The 19,492-nt window shown below is 40.3% G+C and overlaps 1 protein-coding gene across 13 annotated transcripts in view; it reads left to right on the top strand.

The window, feature by feature from the left end:
* The window catches only part of BLTP1 (bridge-like lipid transfer protein family member 1), a 341,411-nt gene that overhangs the window by 209,571 nt on the left and 112,348 nt on the right, over positions 1–19,492 (top strand). For 12 of the 13 annotated variants that reach the window (XM_088452258.1, XM_088452264.1, XM_088452266.1 and 9 more), the window contains 6 exons: positions 871–1,046; positions 1,981–2,156; positions 2,348–3,054; positions 3,263–3,508; positions 4,816–4,909; positions 18,510–18,560. In XM_088452258.1, coding sequence (XP_088308384.1) covers positions 871–1,046; positions 1,981–2,156; positions 2,348–3,054; positions 3,263–3,508; positions 4,816–4,909; positions 18,510–18,560 — 1,450 coding nt within the window. The remainder of the gene's footprint in view (positions 1–870; positions 1,047–1,980; positions 2,157–2,347; positions 3,055–3,262; positions 3,509–4,815; positions 4,910–18,509; positions 18,561–19,492) is intronic. The other variant, XM_088452262.1, reaches the window with a different exon arrangement.

Below are 19,492 nucleotides of genomic sequence, written 5' to 3' on the forward strand. Positions count from 1 at the left end.
CCTTACATAATGTAGGAAATTGGATCCTGAGTCTGTTTTTTTTGTGATCATTGTCGCATATATTCATACGATTGTCCATTCATACATTTATTTTTTTTTCCGTTTGTCAGGCTAACAAGACATACCATATTCTGTGTACACTTTGTTCCAGCAAAGGCGTCTCAGCAGTCCTATGGCTCTAAGTGAAGTTTATGAATTACTAATATTTTTGTTTTCAACAGTTGCAACAGTAGTTCAAGATCATTCCCATGTAGAAATAAATTCCTGGCTCCTTTGTGTGACATTTATTTATTATAAACTGCATAAGTAAATGATAGCATCAAGCTTCCAATATATATAAAAACTGAAAACAATTCATGAAAGAGCATCATGTGGTAAAGCGTAATGTTCTCAGCACGAATACGGTTTTGTCTCTTAAAACACATCTTCTTGTTCATACTCTGAAGCACTGTGTATTACACCTTTGAAGAAGGCGTGCCATTCTCTCCAGCTGATTTGTGATTTACCAGCTGAAACATGAAATAGAAAAGTTACCACTAAATAAAAAAGGATTGTCATCTATTGTTATGAAGAAGTTTCAGGTGCCCATATTCTGCCTAAGTTCTTTTTTTGCTTTTAGCTGATTTCTAGAAAGCTGCATTCTAGGTAAAGCATTTGTTTGCACATAATATTTTATTTACCATTAACAGCTAAGCTAATCGGAGATCTCAAGATAGCACTTGTACCCTATTACTCCTTAGACATAGTGCTCCATTTCTGCCTTTTAAACTTGCTGTTTCTTAGGAAGAATTACAACTGATGCGATACATTTTTTTCTATCTGTATTACTATTTTTTACGGCTTTGGAAGATACATCTTTGTGTTTTCCAGGAACTACACATAACCTGCCTACCATCCCCTCTGCTTCTGACTTTAACACTGTGCTGTCAAGTGATCAGAACACACTGGAAGGAACGCAGTCTCAGCACAGCACTAGCCAAGATGATATAGCTGGCATAGAAGAGGGCAATCAAGGATTCCCTGCAGTCCAGCTTGCTGATGCCCAGGTAGAGCATAATATTTTATTTGGATTATCACACATTGAATATTCTAGCAATGAAACAAGAAGAGCTAGCAAAAGCAATCTGTGTGAACAAAAATACATGTTCAAACTTAATTAAAACCTATTTTTAAATAGAATTTCACTGTATACTAAAGTTCAATTTTTTCACCCTTTGTAAATAACCACAAGCATTTTCCTTGTTAAGTATCAAAAATCAGGGTTTTGCTAGTCTTCTACTAGCTTATAAAAACATGTAAATTGGTATGCGGATGGGACAACCCAATACCCACTTGTGCTTATGCCTGCAGTCCTCTGATGCTGTGTCCTTTATTTACTTGTTTATTGCAGCTGAACATAATGGGTAAATATGCATGTACTCTCCCTCCACCCTTATTCCAACAGCAAGTGGTTTCTTCTCCTTGATACTGTTATATGATGTGTTTTACTGACAGTTGATCATTGCTCTGATGACACTTTCTATGTCCTTAATAAAACATATTTTTATTTTAAATCTGGTACTGCTCTTGTAAATACCACCACACACATTTTGGAATTAGTTATTAATGTAGCACAGACAGTGGTCGTGGGTTCGATTCTTATTACAACCCTAACTGTGTGGAGTTTGTATATTCTCCCTGTACTTGCGTGGGTTTCGTCCGGGTGCACCGGTTTCCTCCCACACTCCAAAAATATACTGGTAGGCTAATTGGATCCTGACAAATATTAACCTTAGTGTGTATGTGTGTGATGGGGAATGTTGATTGTAAGCTGCACTGGGGCAGGGACTGACATGAATGGACAAATATTCTCTGTAAAGCGCTGCAGAATATGTGTGCTATATAAATAACTGGTAATAAATAAAATAAATGTAAGATTTTGAATGTAACTATGTGTTTTTTGAAATATCCACTAATACATAGACTTTTCATTTATTATAGGTGGTATTCAAGCCTCTGTTGAGTCATACAGGTATCCAATCACAAGATGTTGTGCCCCTCAGCTACAGGATGTACTTTGGGGAACATTTGTCCTTCTCTGGCACTTTGAACTGTCTTAGAGCAGACATTGTTGATTCTGATACATCAAAAGAAAGGAGGAGCAAAAGAGCCAAAAGGTCTGCATTTTTGTTACTTAATTGGTGTCACAGTTATGATACATTAATGGATCTTTCTGTAACCTATATTAGGTATTAACTTGCTTAAATGTGACAATTTGATGGATTATTTTGTCTTTCCCTTTCCTTAATGTTAAATAATGTCCATACCAATGACTGAATGTAAATTTTCTACAACATTGTCTTCGTAGGCAAGGAGCAATCAATCTACCACCTCTTGAATTTAAACCAGCTTTGATGCTGGAAACATTCAGCATCAATGCAGTGATAATGGAAAAGTCTATGTGCACACCTCAGAACTCCACCAGTGCCCTGTCCTTTCATGATCTCAGCAAGAGATACTACAACACTTTCCACTGCAACTTTACCATTTCTTGCCAGTCCATCAGTCAGCATGTAGACATGGCCTTGGTTCGGCTCATACATCAGTTCAGCACTATGATTGATGACATCAAAGCAACGCAGACAGATATCAAACTCAGCAGATATACAGCTGGTTCAGCATCTCCAACACCTACATTCAAGACAAGAAAACACAGGGATTTCCGTTCTTCTGACTTCAGCCGCAGCTCTCGGGGAAGTCTAAATGGTGGCAATAGAGTAAATAATATGAAGAGCAAACGAGCCAACAATGATACCAACAAAAAGGAGTCTCGGAACAAGAACTCCCTGGGCAGGTCAGAGAGGAGAACATCCAAGGTTTCTCGGAAGGGCTCTAAGGATGCTGTAGATCACATGACTATCCATATGGATGACTCCGATTCCATTACTGTATCTGAACAAAGCGAGCCATCTGCAGAGTGCTGGCAAAACATGTACAAACTGCTTAACTTCTACTCTCTTATCTCTGACCCCACTGGGTTTTTGGAAAAATCCTCAGAACCACTTGGTCCAGCAGGTACAAATATATTTTCTGAGAGTATTGCAATTAATATAAAATGTGTATCCGGATTTCTATATGAACTTCTTTTGATTGTGAACATGTCGGTTGCTAAAGAGTTTATTTTTTGATATATATAAAATATTATACATAATTGTGTTGTATTGTTATATATGGAAAAAAAAAGATTGATGAATGTTTTTGTTTTTTCCCCTGAAATATTTAGGAGGGCGCAGTCCATCAGAGCCCACATGTAGGGTGGTATTTGAGAATGAACAGGACAATAATAGCTTGAACAGGAGTCAGAGAAAGCGCAGTCTTGTTACAGCTGAGCCTCAGCACGTCACCTTGATAATTTTTGGAATTGGCATGGTGAATCGCACCCATCTAGAAGCTGACATCGGTGGTCTGACCATGGAATCTGAGCTCAAGCGGATTCATGGGAGCTTTACTCTGAAGGAGAAAATGAAAGGTAATGAAGGGTTTGCAGCATGCAGTGTACAAACTGTACTTTTCCTTATCTTCATATAGCGCATCTTATATTCAGTCACATTTTCTCACACTTGAAATAAATATTGATGTACTTGATATTTGTTAGGAATAGTTTGACCCACACTGATATCATGCTATACAAGTGTCACATATCAAATTAATCACCAGTGTCTCCTGGTGCAGTTAGTCGCATCACATTGCGACTTTGAAGCATTTTTGGCAAAAAAAGCTACCCGACGCTACCAGAGTTGCACGGGACCTGTTGGGGTCACTCACATGGGCATATCGTGCTGCATGGTGTATTAAGGCTAGATGAGAGAGGACACATCTGTATATCTTGATTATTTTATAAGAGGGTACATTGGGGGAACTGTATTATAGCGGCACTGATCGTGCCACTATAACTTTTCCTGCTTCGCCGTTTTACAGAGGCGAAGCAGGAAGCAGTACAGACGTAATGTATAAACATCTCGTATGCCGGAGTGGGGGAGTGAAGACTCCCCCTCCGGATATCCTTGCCAGAGCCCACAGCGCATCAGCAATGGACGGCCTCCAATGGACATGCGCGAGATCTCACATGCAGCCAGGGACAGTGCTGTCTCTGCTGTGGTGATAGGACAACGATGGCTGCAGCTGTCAAAATCAATAGCTGCAGCTGTCAGAACAGTCAGTGCAACTGGCTGTTCATAAATTGGCTGGAACATCGGCGCGCTATCTTGCATAGCAGCCCTATCATTTACCACCCAGCCCCACAATAATACATGGGGGAGACTGCCAGATAATATATCTCCCCCATTAGTCATTATAATACACAAGTATCTGTTTATGTCCAATATATGTATGCATGTGTAGACTTATATATACATATGTGCATATATGTATATTTTTGTGGAAATAATGCACAGATTAACTTTTTGGGTAGGAGTAGATCCGAATTTGCTTTATTCCATGGTTAAATAAATGAATTAATTTAGTAAATCACATTTTACATGTAACAATTCTGACAATAAAGACCCAATGCAGCCTAGTTATCAAAAGCAAAGACGTATGTAACGGTGCAGAAATGTGAATGCAGATGTAATATATCCATATATAATAGTACACACTTGTTAAGAAATAAGTTTCTTAAGTATATTATATTATTCATCTTAGGCAAACTAGAATATAATGTGCCAGTTACATCAAACTCACACACATGTATAAACTGGTTACGTGTTTTTTAATTAAAATGCATGTATTGTATACAACTTAATAACCATTGATTATTTACAAACATATGTATTTTAGATGTTCTGCATCAGAAAATGACTGAAACATGTGCCACAGCTCATATTGGGGGTGTAAATATTGTTCTTCTTGAGGGCATTACACCAAATATTCAGTAAGTTTGCGTTTTCAAATTGTTAAAAATGTATGTTCTTTACAGGCCATGTATTTCTAATATTTTATGTTGTAATTGATGTGTAAATAAGAATACTGGTCAGCCATTTAAAGCTGCGTGGGCAATAGCATCCCTCCAACTGCTGTGGGACTACTCATTCCAGCATTCCCTTGCACCGTTTTGCTATCAGGGCATGCTTAAACTGTGACAGGGCATGCTGGGATGTGTAGTCATCAGCATCTGGAGTGCCACTTATTGCCCACCCCTGCTCCAGTCCCACAGACTGCTATACATGTGTCCTTTCTTACTATGACTTCGGTCATGCCAGATAGTGTCTCTCGGCACGCCAGGCGCCATGCGATATGGGCAAGCATCTTTTTAGTTCCAAATAATATCTTGTTTGCAGAAATAAAACCACTGGGAATGACAGAATTGTATTGCTAGTGTACACTGACCAGTGGGGTGTGCGACATTTGTACATCTGTCTGAGACGGAGTCTGAATCTGTGTAAAAATATGATGTGAGCACCCACAGCTTTTTCTCACACCAAGTTCTCTTGTGTTTCATCAGTAACTTTTATGTGCGTAAAACCAATCCTGTGCGGTAAAAGTCCCATCCTAACATCTCTAGTACATTGTGAGCAGATTTTTGCTGCGTCTGCAACTAAAAATATGCCGAGCTACTCCTCTTGGAGCACCTCTGTCACGTTGGATGCCTTGTGCAATATGGTGTAAAGGCTCCCAGTATAGCCATTTTTTTATAAAGAGTTCAGCCAGTTCTATAATAGAACCAGCAACCAATTAAGCCAATCAGCATAAATGTTGAAAAGGGGGTGTACATAGTATTCCTGGTGGAATGATTCAAAAACTCTACAACTGTGCTCTGGTTGTGACAACAGGGAGACTGCTACCGCCGTGGTCAGGCTACCGTCCCTCTGAAGACATTTTTGGAGGCGGTACCTGAGATTTAAATGTAAAGCTATTTGGAGGAGGGGGTGCTGAGCTCCTCCCCCACCAATAAGTGTGCTTGGACGGGGAGAAATAATATTCTGCCATTACAATAGTGTGTAATAATAAATGTCTAGTTTAATTTGCGAGCTGGACTGGTTAAAGGAACAGCTGGCTGGATTGTTTCATGCCAGCATTTATAAAAACTGAATATACAGGATAAACACCTAATGTAAAATTTGCCTTTGTGTATCATCACTACTTTTTGTCTAACGGGTCTTTTACGAAATAATCTGCTTGCTCTTTTTCCTTTTGAATGAAGGCACACCAAATAGATATAATGTTGTTGAACAATGTCTTTTTTTCTACTCTGTTTGTGAAAAAAGAAAATAGAAAACACATCTAGTCCAGTGGTCGCCAACCTTAATTGAGGTGTGAGCTACTTTAGTAAAATTAAACCTCTTAAAAGAGCTACTAAAATTGTAGAAAACAAATCTGGCTAATAACCGAACAATTGAAAATCATTTAAGTAAAAAAAATTATAATGTTTTATAGAAAACGACAATGCATTTTAATATTACAGTGATATTGTTGTAGTTTGTAAATAAAATTTTAGCACAGGCATATTTCACTGTTAATTACCGGCACCAAGGAGGTACGTGAAGTAGAGGAGCAAAAGATACTGTATAGGCAGGGCTGCTGTGTTATTTTCCGGCAGGGTTGGGTGGGAGTCATTCGCTCCGCCGTAGCATAGACGCCGTGGGTGGAACGGCTGTAGAGGCTGCGGCAATCACCTGATGTGCTTCCCTGTGGCTCCACCCATGGCGTTGACACCACTGGGGAGCACGTGCCAGAGGTCACATTCTCCTAGTTTACTCGGTAGTACTGCAGCTAGGTGAGCTACCAAAATTAAGACCGCAAGCTACAGGTTGGAGACCACTGATCTAGTGCATTATCCTCTTTAGATGACACAATGCTTTCATAAAATTGCACTTACAATAAAATATATGATAAAGCATATCACAAGATTTACCTAAATCTGAAACCTTGAAAGTGCCTAACTTCATACGGGAAAGGAGCATATCAGAAATATAGTAAAATCTCCATGGAGCAGCTCACTGGGAAATGGCCAAAGTCTCCACAATGAAATGTTCCATACATCCTCCACCCTCTATTACCAACACGTTTCGACTTCTTCAGTGTGGTCTTTTTCAAGTTGTATAGTACCTTATATACTGTAAATAAATGAAATGACATACAGCTGATGCAATTTTATTAAATTATTGTGTCATCTAAAGAGGATAATGTGCCAGTTGTATTTTCCAATTTTTTTCCCCACAAAAAAAAATATCTGTAAGTGTGAGTATCAAGAGTAAGAGAATTCACCAACAGTGTATCCATATGATGAGCCTTGCTTCTAGTGGATAAAGAGTAAGAGAGAATTCACCAACAGTGTATCCATATGATGAGCCTTGCTTCTAGTGGATAAAGAGTAAGAGAGAATTCACCAACAGTGTATCCATATGATGAGCCTTGCTTCTAGTGGATAAAGAGTAAGAGAGAATTCACCAACAGTGTATCCATATGATGAGCCTTGCTTCTAGTGGATAAAGAGTAAGAGAGAATTCACCAACAGTGTATCCATATGATGAGCCTTGCTTCTAGTGGATAAAGAGTAAGAGAGAATTCACCAACAGTGTATCCATATGATGAGCCTTGCTTCTAGTGGATAAAGAGTAAGAGAGAATTCACCAACAGTGTATCCATATGATGAGCCTTGCTTCTAGTGGATAAAAGAGTAAGAGAGAATTCACCAACAGTGTATCCATATGATGATTCTTGCTTCTCGTGGATAAAGAGTAAGAGAGAATTCACCAACAGTGTATCCATATGATGATTCTTGCTTCTCGTGGATAAAGAGTAAGAGAGAATTCACCAACAGTGTATCCATATGATGAGCCTTGCTTCTAGTGGATAAAAGAGTAAGAGAGAATTCACCAACAGTGTATCCATATGATGAGCCTTGCTTCTAGTGGATAAAAGAGTAAGAGAGAATTCACCAACAGTGTATCCATATGATGAGCCTTGCTTCTAGTGGATAAAGAGTAAGAGAGAATTCACCAACAGTGTATCCATATGATGAGCCTTGCTTCTAGTGGATAAAGAGTAAGAGAGAATTCACCAACAGTGTATCCATATGATGAGCCTTGCTTCTAGTGGATAAAGAGTAAGAGAGAATTCACCAACAGTGTATCCATATGATGAGCCTTGCTTCTAGTGGATAAAAGAGTAAGAGAGAATTCACCAACAGTGTATCCATATGATGAGCCTTGCTTCTAGTGGATAAAGAGTAAGAGAGAATTCACCAACAGTGTATCCATATGATGAGCCTTGCTTCTAGTGGATAAAGAGTAATAATGGGCATACACGGCAAGATAAAATGTCTGTCAGACCGACAGACATTTTATCTGGCCAGCTGCCAGCCGCAGATGTCCGCGGCATACACTGTGAGAGAAATCTCACAGTGTATAGCCCGACATCCGCGCTCCGCCCCCGGGGGAGGAGACATTTCCCTGTTCCTTCCGTAGGAAGGAACACAGGAAATGTCCGTCTGTCGGCTGCGCTGGGCATACACTGCCCGATGCGGCCGACAGTTACCGGGTAAATTTCGCATCGGACGGGGCATGGTGGACAATCCAGCATGCCCGACCGAGCAATATTTAACCCTCGGTCGCTTCCCCCCACACTACAATTATCGCGGCGATCCGCCGATATCGGGCGGATCGTCCCGATAATTGCAGCGTGTATGGCCAGCATAAGAAAGAATTCACCAACAGTGTATCCATATGATGAGCCTTGCTTCTAGTGGATAAAGAGTAAGCAGATTACAGAGGAAATATACCCCATTAACAATAAGGTGTATGTGACTTTCTTCTTTGGTTCTCAGACTTTCTGTGTAGAGTTAAGAATATAGTATTTGGTTCTATTCATCACCCTTGAATTTGCATGGTGGTTTGAATATCACAGGTTGAAAAAACTATCTATGCAATATTACATTATGTTTTTATTTTTCTCTATGTACAAGTGACTTAGACACTCCAGAGACATGAAATTTATCAGAATTTATCAAAGTATTGTTTCTGATAATTCAGTGTGCGTTATTTTGTTTATTTATTATAAGGTGGTCACAATTTATTTCAATATTTGATGTGGTAAATATTGAGTGTAAATAACAGCGGCCTGTCATAGCCATTATATAGGTAAAGAAATGTAAACCTGCTGAATTCCTGTGACCTATAGATAAGAACTAACCCTAGAATCCATCCTCTGAATGTTGTTTGCTGATCCCAGTTACCAAAGTGTGTAGAATTTTGAGGACAAAAATGAATTTATTCCATTTTGGAATAAGGTTGTAACATAACAAAATGTGGAAAAAGTGAAGCGTTGTGAATACTTTCCGGATGCACTATATACTGCCTTAAGCACACTTCTTTTTTTACTCTGAATGCTCTTGTTTTGCACTGCCAGAGATTGTAACAGTTGTGGGACCTGCAATACATGTAGATGTCAAATTCTTACAGATCTCTAGCCATGTACTCTTGGTGTACAAACTTGTTGCGGTAATTTCTGTGAATATAAGTGTGCTAGCTGCTAGCATCGTTTCATCATTTTAAAAATGTAAACTCTAAATTCTTTTTCTTACTGCCTTGTAACCTTAGATTCTTACATAGGTCAAGCTTAAAATGCATTGCTGGTCCCATGATATGCATGTAAAATGACCATTAACAGATTATGGGCCTGATTCAGATACAGTATGTATGCTAATGCAATCACAGTTGCTGTGCGAAGTAATACATTCAGCCGCCTGGAAATGTACTGAGACGCCCTCTACTGGCTTTGCAGATCCAAGCAAGTGTGTACAAACATACTGTGGAGGTCGCAGATCCTTTGATATTTGTCCGTATAAGTAATCCTATGGTCATGTAGAATGGGTGCGAGAAATGAAACACGGCACCATATGTTCTGCTTACGTGATCCCAGATGTAGGCAGATACATGCCCCGATTACAGTCACTGAACCCCGGGTTTTCATCGCCACTTCCTGTTAGGTCCCACAAAATGGCCTTTGTCCGTCAATCAGTCTCGAATAGATCCTCATTACAATCATAGTCACATTTGATTGCAATTCAGTCGCCGTGCATGCACATTGTTGCTAAGATGCATGCGCAGTAGGCCTATAATCTCTAACTTCGTAAATATCGGTATTGCGTACATATCTGAATCAGGCCTAATGTTCTATGTCATAACTAAGAACTTTCTCTTGCAGCAAGGCTGGGAAACACTGGACAATGGGATTGTAGGTTGGGACTGGAGCTGGCATTTAATAAAACTGTATCTTTAAATGCAATGCTCCTCCCCCCCTGCAATCCCATAATTTCAGTGTTCGTGGGCTGGGACTCACAGCAGATCGGTGTATGCCCTAGTGAAGTTGGTGGTGCTTCACATGGAGACCAAGTTTAGGCTAGGGTATTCCTCATCTCTGGTGCAGGCTTCTTTTCTTCTCTATAGGTTTAAGTTCCCAGCCGAGGTATGTCCCGCATTGGCTGTATGCTTTGCAGTGTACGGCGTCATGATTTACGTCAGGAACCTTGCGCACTTTTTCAGGAATCTTCTGCTGTGCGAGGCGCAGGTGGAGAGTGGACTTGGAGGCGTCTTCCCTCTTCCAGGGCCCCATTAGACGTTTCGCATGTGCAGGAACTGACAAGTTTTTGCCCTGTTTCAAAGGGTAAGGACCTGCTGTCCTTTTTCGATTCATTACTGCTATGCGCCACTCTCTAGGAGGTTTATATATGGATTCCCAACTGGTGGCTGTGAGTCTGTCCAAGCGCTGGCAACGGAAAGACACTACTTTCCCTACGTCAAACTCTCCGGTCTCCTCAGGGAGGCTTAGGAGAAGCCGGATATACAGGGCTCCTTTCCTCGCACATTAGCTTACAGCGGATTAAATATCCAAGTAGACTCCCCTCTCACAGTAGTTGCTGCGGTAGCTGTTTAGATCACCACATGCCCTTCATGTGCAGGGCTCAGTGTCTGGTAGGGATCCACTAGCTAGACCTTGGAGGGTTGTCTCGGGCCTGTCTTGATAGGTTCTAGGGTCGTTATCCGGCCTTGGTAAGCCTCGACATCGGTGGCATGAGCTATAGTCACTTCTGCTTACGTATTCATCGAGGGGCTTCACAGTGATTTGCCCTGGGATTCCCTGCTGACTTGGCAGGACATTCATGACAGGCTCTGTGTGGGAGGCCAGTCAGGCTGTAGCACAGGTAACTTTCAAGCTTCAGCTACGCCAGGTTTGGCTTGAAGGGCCCTTTGGCTCTGCACTTTGCATGCACATTCATTACCAGAGTGTTCCTTATACTATCTTCTGTTTGGCAAGGATGTTCTCTTTTGGCCAAACCTGGATAATCACCACCGGTTGGGAAAGCACTTTTCTGCCAGTGACCGTCCCAACGGAGGTGTCCACGTTACAAAGGAAAAAACTGTAGAAAATAGCGCTTCCTAAATGATCTGAAGTGTAAAGAAAGGCTGCTGCCAAAAAGAAGAAATTGTGCAATTACTTCAAAACCTGATAGAAACAAAATTGGCTGCGCTCAATTATTCACACTTGATATGTATATTATAAATCATACTTGAGTATACAATGTAAAAATATTTTAATCAAACAATCTCATACAAATATATAATACCTGTATGGAACATATATTTGTTCCTACAGTAAAAATACAGACATATATATATATATATATATATATATATATATATAAAACATATAGTTAATATCGGAAAAAAAAGGAAAAAGATTTAATGGGTGTAGTCAATTTTCCTGATTGGGTTAGTGTCAGGTGAAAAACAAGTGTTCCTCTTATATTTAGATATGCTGTATCTGTGGCAATTTGTTTAAAAATGTGCAACACTTTGGTATATTGTTGCTAAGTTTCTGCAACATGCAGTAAGCTCACCCGATTCCTGGCTGGTAGGTCAGTCTGTGATCTGCAGATCAAAAAAGTCAAAATTCCACGTATATTGCTGTGTATATATCCCAGTGGCTGCAGCATATACCTTCATGTGCCCGTTAGTAATTAGAGGACTTTCTCCCTCTCAACATGGGATCTCTCAGTGGTGTTGCTCTGTTCAGTGTCAGGTATTGTGTAGCTGCTGACGGAGCCGCCGGCCGGCTTGGTTATACACTCACTTGGGAGCGGGTGCTTTGCAGTCACAGTGGATAGACGTGGTTCCCGATAAGGGCTTCGTGCCGGTTTGTGTGGTGACCGGAATCCCTCTATTGGAGAGGGTGGTGAACCGTATAAGGTCTGGATGTTTGGTCTGCTCAGGGTGTAAAGATTATGGCTTGGAAAGTCAGATGCCACAAGTCCAGCTGTATTTTCTCAACGCGTTTCCGTGTGTCTACACACCTTCGTCAGGAGCATGCTGGGAAAGAGGGATTTAACCCTTTTATTCTGTTTCTTTTAATTAGTATAATGAGAATCTTTATCAGCTGGAAAGTTCAAGCAATGTCAATCAGGTGCATTTAATTTGATCTTTCATATATCCTGCACAATTGGAAGAGTTATTTACAATCTTTTATGTCCATAGTGGTTGTTGGAAAATCAGAGCTTATCTGAGATCATATTTTTATATGTGTAAAGATGATCTTAAGTTATTTCATCTGATATCATCCAAAACTGTTGTTTTATCAAATAAATAAACGATTTTGCTCTTTTGCTTGTGTTATGATCTCATAACCCTTACGTGTTTATAGATCATGGAAACCATTGAATAAGTAAATAAATAAATGAAATAAATGCATAAAAAACAAGATATAAAACCAAATTATAAAGACAAAGTAGAAATAATAAAAAATAAATAAAAATGGGAATATATGTGTAAGAAGGACTTGTAGTTGGTCTTATTTCTAAGGTATGATTACTTGAACCCAACTCTAAATAGCTATATAAATGAACACTTTTATAATCCAAACATTTATATATACAGTTTCTTATCTCTCACATATTTATTATTATGAGAGTTAGATGAGACAACAATAATAAAATAAAATAAAATATAATATTCCATAATATCTGTTATGTCAGTTACACAGAGTATATCCAAATTATGAGGTGTAAAAATATAAATATAATAGAAAAATCATAAATAAGGTTTATATTATAAGGTCACTGATTAGAGGGAATAGTTTTCCTATGATGATGATCTGGTGTGGTAATGTAATGGTCCCAAAAACCCACATGGAACTGCGGTAGAAATAGGGGCTATATATCAAAATCCACCTCCGCCATCTCATTAAGACCCTCGGGGTATAGAGTGCGCATTTTGTGAATCCAGTAGGTTTCTCGAAGACAAAGATGAGAATATCTGTCTCCTCCTCTAGCTGTACTTGTTATGTGTTCTATACCTATAATTTGTATACATTTAAAATCCCCTTGGTGTTTTTCAATGCAGTGCCTTGAAACGGAATGTTCTGTTTTCTTGTTAATAACATTCCTTCTGTGTTCTAATAGTCTGTCTTTCAATTTGCGTGTGGTACGACCGATGTACTGTGCACTGCACTCACATTGAAGGAGATATATTACATATGTGGAATTACAATTTATGAATGTCTTGATGTGAAAGATTTCTTTGGTTACTGTAGATACGTAATCTTTGGTTCTATGTGAGATGTAATCACATGTGATACATCTATTGGAACCACATTTGTAAGTGCCCGTGATGTCTGTATTTAACCACGTATGTTGTCCTATTTTGTCTCGATTGGGTTTAAGAAACGACGGAGCTAAGAAGTTTCTCAAGTTTTTTGCTTTTTTGAAAATGACTCTAGTACCTGTTTTTATGTCAGATTTTAATAGAGGATCACCCATAAGGATCTTTTGGTTGTTGTGTATAATAGTTTTGATTTTTTTGGCTGCTGAATTACACCTAACAATAAACTTAATAGCATGATTATAATTCTGATCTTTATCGATATCTTTATTTTTTTGAAAGTTAAAATATGAATTTCTGTCATTGGTGATCATTTTCTTATAAGAGTTTTCTAAAAGGGATTCGGGATATCCTTTGTCTTTAAATGCGTTGATTAGTTTCTTAGAATGTTGTTTAAATTCTTCTTTATTGGAACAGTTTCTATGTATACGACGTAGCTGTCCTGCAGGTATATTTTGCAGCCATTTGCGATAATGGTTGCTATTAAACGGAATAAAATTATATGAGTCAGTTTCTTTTTGAAAGGTACAAGTGGAGATCTCTCCACTTACTATGGAGAGGGTGATATCCAGAAAATTAATAGAGAGTGAACTGTATACACTGGTAAATGTGAGATGGAAAGGATTGAAATTGAGATGTGTCCACGTTTTACAAGTTTTTGCTCCTCTATGGAGGTCGTGGATCATTGGAAGGCCAGTCTGACACAAGCTGATTCTTCCCCGATTTGATTTCCGGGGGCAGATTTTAGTAATACTGGGGCCAGGGGTCCAAGGAAGCTTAGGGCCTAACAGCATGTCTCTCTACCCAGTTCACTTGCAAGTGGTAGGGCGGTTGCTTCAGTTCATTGACCGCTGAGTGATGTCTTGAGGCAGCAGGGTGCTTGGCATCTTTCTCTATGGTTCCCTCTGGGACCTCAGAGGTCCGCCATCAGGGCGTTGTTTTATTGTTTTTTCACATCGCTCTTCCCCAGGAAGCGGCGAACGTGATAGCAGCAAATGGTTTTATGTGTAAGCTATCTGACTACAAAGCATGAGGTGACAGCTTTGACCTCTAGCTGTGGCAGTATTTTCTTGGGCCATGCTATCACTCCACTCTCAGCCGACATGTTTTTTCTTCAGTTCCGCCGCAGGTACTGTACGAAAACTGGGGTCCTATATCCTTCCTAGTTCATATGCCTAACGGCTCATTCCAGCCGCTCTTGTCTCTTCAGTTCGCATGAACTCCTTCCGATCAGGGATCCACAGCAATGAGGCCAAAAGCTAATGTCTGGAATGCATGTCTTCAGAATCCATTTTGGGCTGGTCGTTTTATTTCTTCAGTGATTAATCGACTCGGTCCCATGTCTATTCCGTGCCCTACTGTTTGCAACATAATACAGTTGATGCTGCTGCGTATAGGGCGCACAGAATGTATCATAATTTGTCCCTCTTCTGTGGTTCTGCTTGTGAAGGTTACCTTGGCTCCACAGGTATGGACCTTCCTAGGTCGCTTGTTGCAAGTACTTTTGGATCAGTGCTGTATTCCGACTTTTCCTAGGTCTCCCTTGTTTCTTTGTCTGTGCCTTCAGTTCTGGGGGTTGCCTCCGACACCTCTGTCCAGCAGTGATTTTCTTGCGGCAGACAGTGGATGGACTCTACTGACCTTGGTCAAAGTTTTGGTCGGCGCCTCGTCCATTGACCTTGTGGAACATTGTTATTGGGCATTTTGGTCTTCACTTATGGACTATTCAGTGGACCAGCTTCTACTCATGGGAGTCCCAGTGGGTAATTCTCCAAACTTGACGGGGTTGCTCTGTATCTCTCGGGTCTCACTTCCCGTTCTGTCTGACGGCAGTCACTTTCCATTGGTGGAAGATTTCCGTTCTCCTCCTCAAGGTCCAATCCTTGGGCCTTTCGGATTCGCTCACTGTGACAACAGCTGTGAGTCTCCTGGGCTGAGGTGCCATGAAATTGCGTTTCGGCTCCGAGGCCTTGGGTCACCATCCACAATGGCTCAGGCTGTTGTTTGTTCGACTTGCGCTGTAAGCCATTGTTCTGTCTCTATTGGGGGCCCTGTCCGTCCTCACCGTCCATATGGTCGCAGTTAGTTGGACACCGACCTGTATGCGGCATATGTACGTCTTCCGGCAGCCACAAGAGCGTGGCGGCCAGGCCGAGGTCTTTCCGCAGCGTAGACCCTTGTTCCATCTCTCTCAGTGGTGGTCATACTGGTAGTGAGACAGTGGACGACCTCAGCAGAACCATGTGTAACCCAGGGCAGGGTTCTCTCATTTCAGTTGTCTTCCTATCGTTCGGGCGTGGGGATCTCATGGCCTCTTGGCATTTTTGCAAGGCTCCACAGTTTGGTATAGGATCCTGATATCCACTGGCTTCTGCAAGTAGCCGCCTTGACTGTTCCGTTGAATTTTTTATCCAGGACATTTGTTTCAGACGTCCCCACTGTTCTCTTATCTTAGGTCTCCAGTGGCATTGAGGCTTCCCGAGTGAGGGTAATCCTAGTGGCTCCAGACTGTCTACGCTGGTCATGATACACAGACGTTCTCCCAAGGTCGGCAGGTCCGGGGTGCCGTCTTCCACTTCGTCCAGTCTGTATCATCCTGCAACTAGACCCATTTCTACAAGGACACTTTTCCAGGTTGGTTTTCATGAGAGAGTGAGAAAGTTGCAGGTTTTTCTCTGTCGTGGTCCACACCAGGCTGCGAGCCTGGACTCCATTTCCATCTTGTGCTTACCTCTGGGTTTGTAAACTATCTCTTCTGTTGTAACTGTTACAAGTTTTCGCCTCTCACATTTCTTGGCCTTCCCTCTGGGGGGTTTGGAGGTAGATTCACTACTTTGTTTTGTGACTTTACAGGCTTTGGCTCTGTCATTTTCTTCCCAGCAGCGTTGTTTTTTCTTCTGAGGGTCCAAAACGCTTTTACAAGGTGTGCTGCTTATTTAGCAACTGTTTCGTCCACAGGTTACTGGAAGCTTACTCTAGTCTCATCAGCTCTCACACAGGCTCCATTGGAGTCATTGTGTTCAGTGGATCTTCAGTTAGTTGCTTGGAAGCTGGTCTTCTATAGGGCTATTGCCTTCCCTTGGCATAGTTCTGTGTTTAATGTTGGAAGCTGCATTTTCTTGTCTCCCATGAAGCTTGTGGGGTTCTCCGTACAGGATTTCAGCATTGTACTTACACCAGAATATTGTCCTTCCGATTCCTCCTCCTTTGGCAGATTCCCAGGACTAGGATAATCTGGCTCTGTTAGTTATGCTGAGCTCTGCAGTTTCCTTGGAATACGTCTTCTTGGTACGCCGCACTGTTCTCTGGAGGTTTCTTCTGACGCACATGAACATAGTTTGCAAGCTACTCAGCAGACTCTTGCTCGTTGGATCCGTTTGGTCGCCACCAGACCGAGTGTCTTGACTGGTCTTTTCCCTTCTGGTTTGTTTGGTTCTAATAATTTGACGGGGTTCCTGCTACTCCTCTACGGACTCTTTTAAAGAAGTACTGGAATTGTGGGATTTCAAGGGGGAGGAGCATAGGATTTGAAGCTTCAGTTTTAGTGCCAGCCCCAACCTACAATCCCATTGTCCAGTGTTCCCCAGCCTGCTTAAGAGAGAAGAATTCAAAGGTACAGTAAACTGACAAAAAATGCTATTTTTCTTCATATATTCACTTGACTTGCTAAAATGTGCTGTATAGCCTTCAATATGACACTTTGATAGTTGGAATTGGATACATTTCTGCAGTAAAATGCATTAAAGAGAATTACTAGATTAATTGTTTTTGATCTGAGCATGTGTAATACACATGCATTTAGAATAACATTATGCCTGATAAATGTTTGATCCTAAAAAATAGTTTTTCTCACATGTACCAATCGAATCAGTTGTCATTTGCATTTTCAAACTATTTTAAGGGAAATTAATGCAATCGTTTTAAGATATTAATATGCCATAGTCAATCATCTCCTTTACTTTTTGATACTCATGGTAATTGTAATTTGCAACTGTTTTGCAATTTTAAAGTGTACTAGACCTACGTTATCACATAAAATAGTTACTAGTTTAAACATAGAATGCACATTTTTAAATTTCTGCTAGTTCATATAGTTCAGAGCAGGTTCTTGACACTTTTTTAACAATTTTGGAGAGGCTTAGAGAACAGATTTTGTGTTTGGACCAGAATTTGGGATACTTTGTCATTGGCACACATATTTTAATTTGATCAGGTTTAAAGAAGTAATCCCTCATATTTTTATTTTTTTAAATAGCAAGTTACTTACCTTTTAAACAACTAATAACAGTTTTTCTCTTGCATCCTCCTATAAATCATCTCCTTCTCAAAATCACTCTGGAGGTATACAGTTATAGATGCCTGTCACGGACATAAGCTCTCATGCTGTGTCAGCTTGTCATGAGATTGCAGAGGGAGAGAAGGAAGCGGGAGGATTACAGTGAAAACTGAACACCGATTTGAGAGTACCAGATCCTAAATACATCATGTGCCATGTAACTGGTGCGATAGTGGCATTCACATGGTAATGTGGAAAATCTGGCAAATTATAAATCACTAAAAAAATAAATGAGAAAAGAAAATTACAAAGCTGTTTCTTACAGCTTTCCACAGTGATTTATGTTTAAAAACAAAAAACAAGAACTACTTTTATGGGATTGCGGCTTTAAGATGGAGAGTCTCTATTTCTTGTTAAATACTGTGGTGCTTGGAAAAGGCCATGCAGTTTGAATTCAGCCATCTGACACACAGTGAAATTTGAAACATAAGCTTTGCCCACCTTCAGTCATATTGTTGGGTTTGCAGTATTTAACACACCAGTGTTGCATGACTGATTTATGTTTGTTTTCTTCTTGCTTTCTCTTGAACTTTCATCTTTAGACTGGAGGATTTCCCTACATCTCCAACAAGCACAGCCAAACAAGAGTTTCTGTATGTCTTGATAATTACTTGTTTAGTGGTTGTGACCTTGTGACGTGTTTGTTATGTGCTTTATATGAACTCCTCCTTCAGTAATTTTATTTCTATGGCATGTAATGGTTTGGCCTGTTCAGCAAGATTTATTTTCTTTTTATACAAACACAAATGTAGTAAGTCATTTAGAAATTAGAGAATTAAACCTGGGTAAGTATTTTGATTCCGTAGCGTCATTTTGTAGCTTGAATATATGAAATGATGTATCAGCAGTGTGTCATGAGCTACTAAAGCTGGACTAGAATTTAATAACTACTTGGGACCATCTTTTAAAACTCATGATCTCAACAGATTATCATCCGTGCAGAGTCTAAATGTGGATTTTTGCTAGAGAAAGCCTGATTGCATTTTGCATTACAATAAATGTCATAATGTTATCTCGGTTACATAGCAACAGTCTTGATCTCCAGCTTTCTTAATAAACACTACAAGTGTAGCAGCCTTGCTACTATTACCATTTGCTAACTAAAGCTGGGTACACGCCTAACTCGATCTTCCGATATATCTGCAGATGATGGTTGCACTCTGAACAACCATCTGTCATCTGCCATCGGATGTGCAGCACAGCCGTAGTGATATCGTTCACAGACATATCGCTGGTACACATTGCCAGTGTGGACCCAGCATTAGAATGTATCTGTGCAATTCTTTATAAACAAAAAACAAACATACAGGTAATCTATGACTGGTTAGGGGATTGGAGCTCATTGGCCGTAGTAAATACCTATTGTTACAGGATCCAGCATTGCATTACTATCATCAATGGCACTAGGTTATAAAGAGACAGTCTTGCCAGTGTACAGGGAATAGGGAGCCAAAAGGGAATTTCACTTGGATGTGGGACTTCTATTATTAAGTGCTAATAAACCTCTACTGCTGAAAGAGATTCT

Source organism: Taudactylus pleione, unplaced genomic scaffold (assembly GCF_031769625.1).
Source record: "Taudactylus pleione unplaced genomic scaffold, aTauple2 ptg000036l, whole genome shotgun sequence".
In the NCBI taxonomy this organism is placed as follows: Eukaryota; Metazoa; Chordata; class Amphibia; order Anura; family Myobatrachidae; genus Taudactylus; species Taudactylus pleione.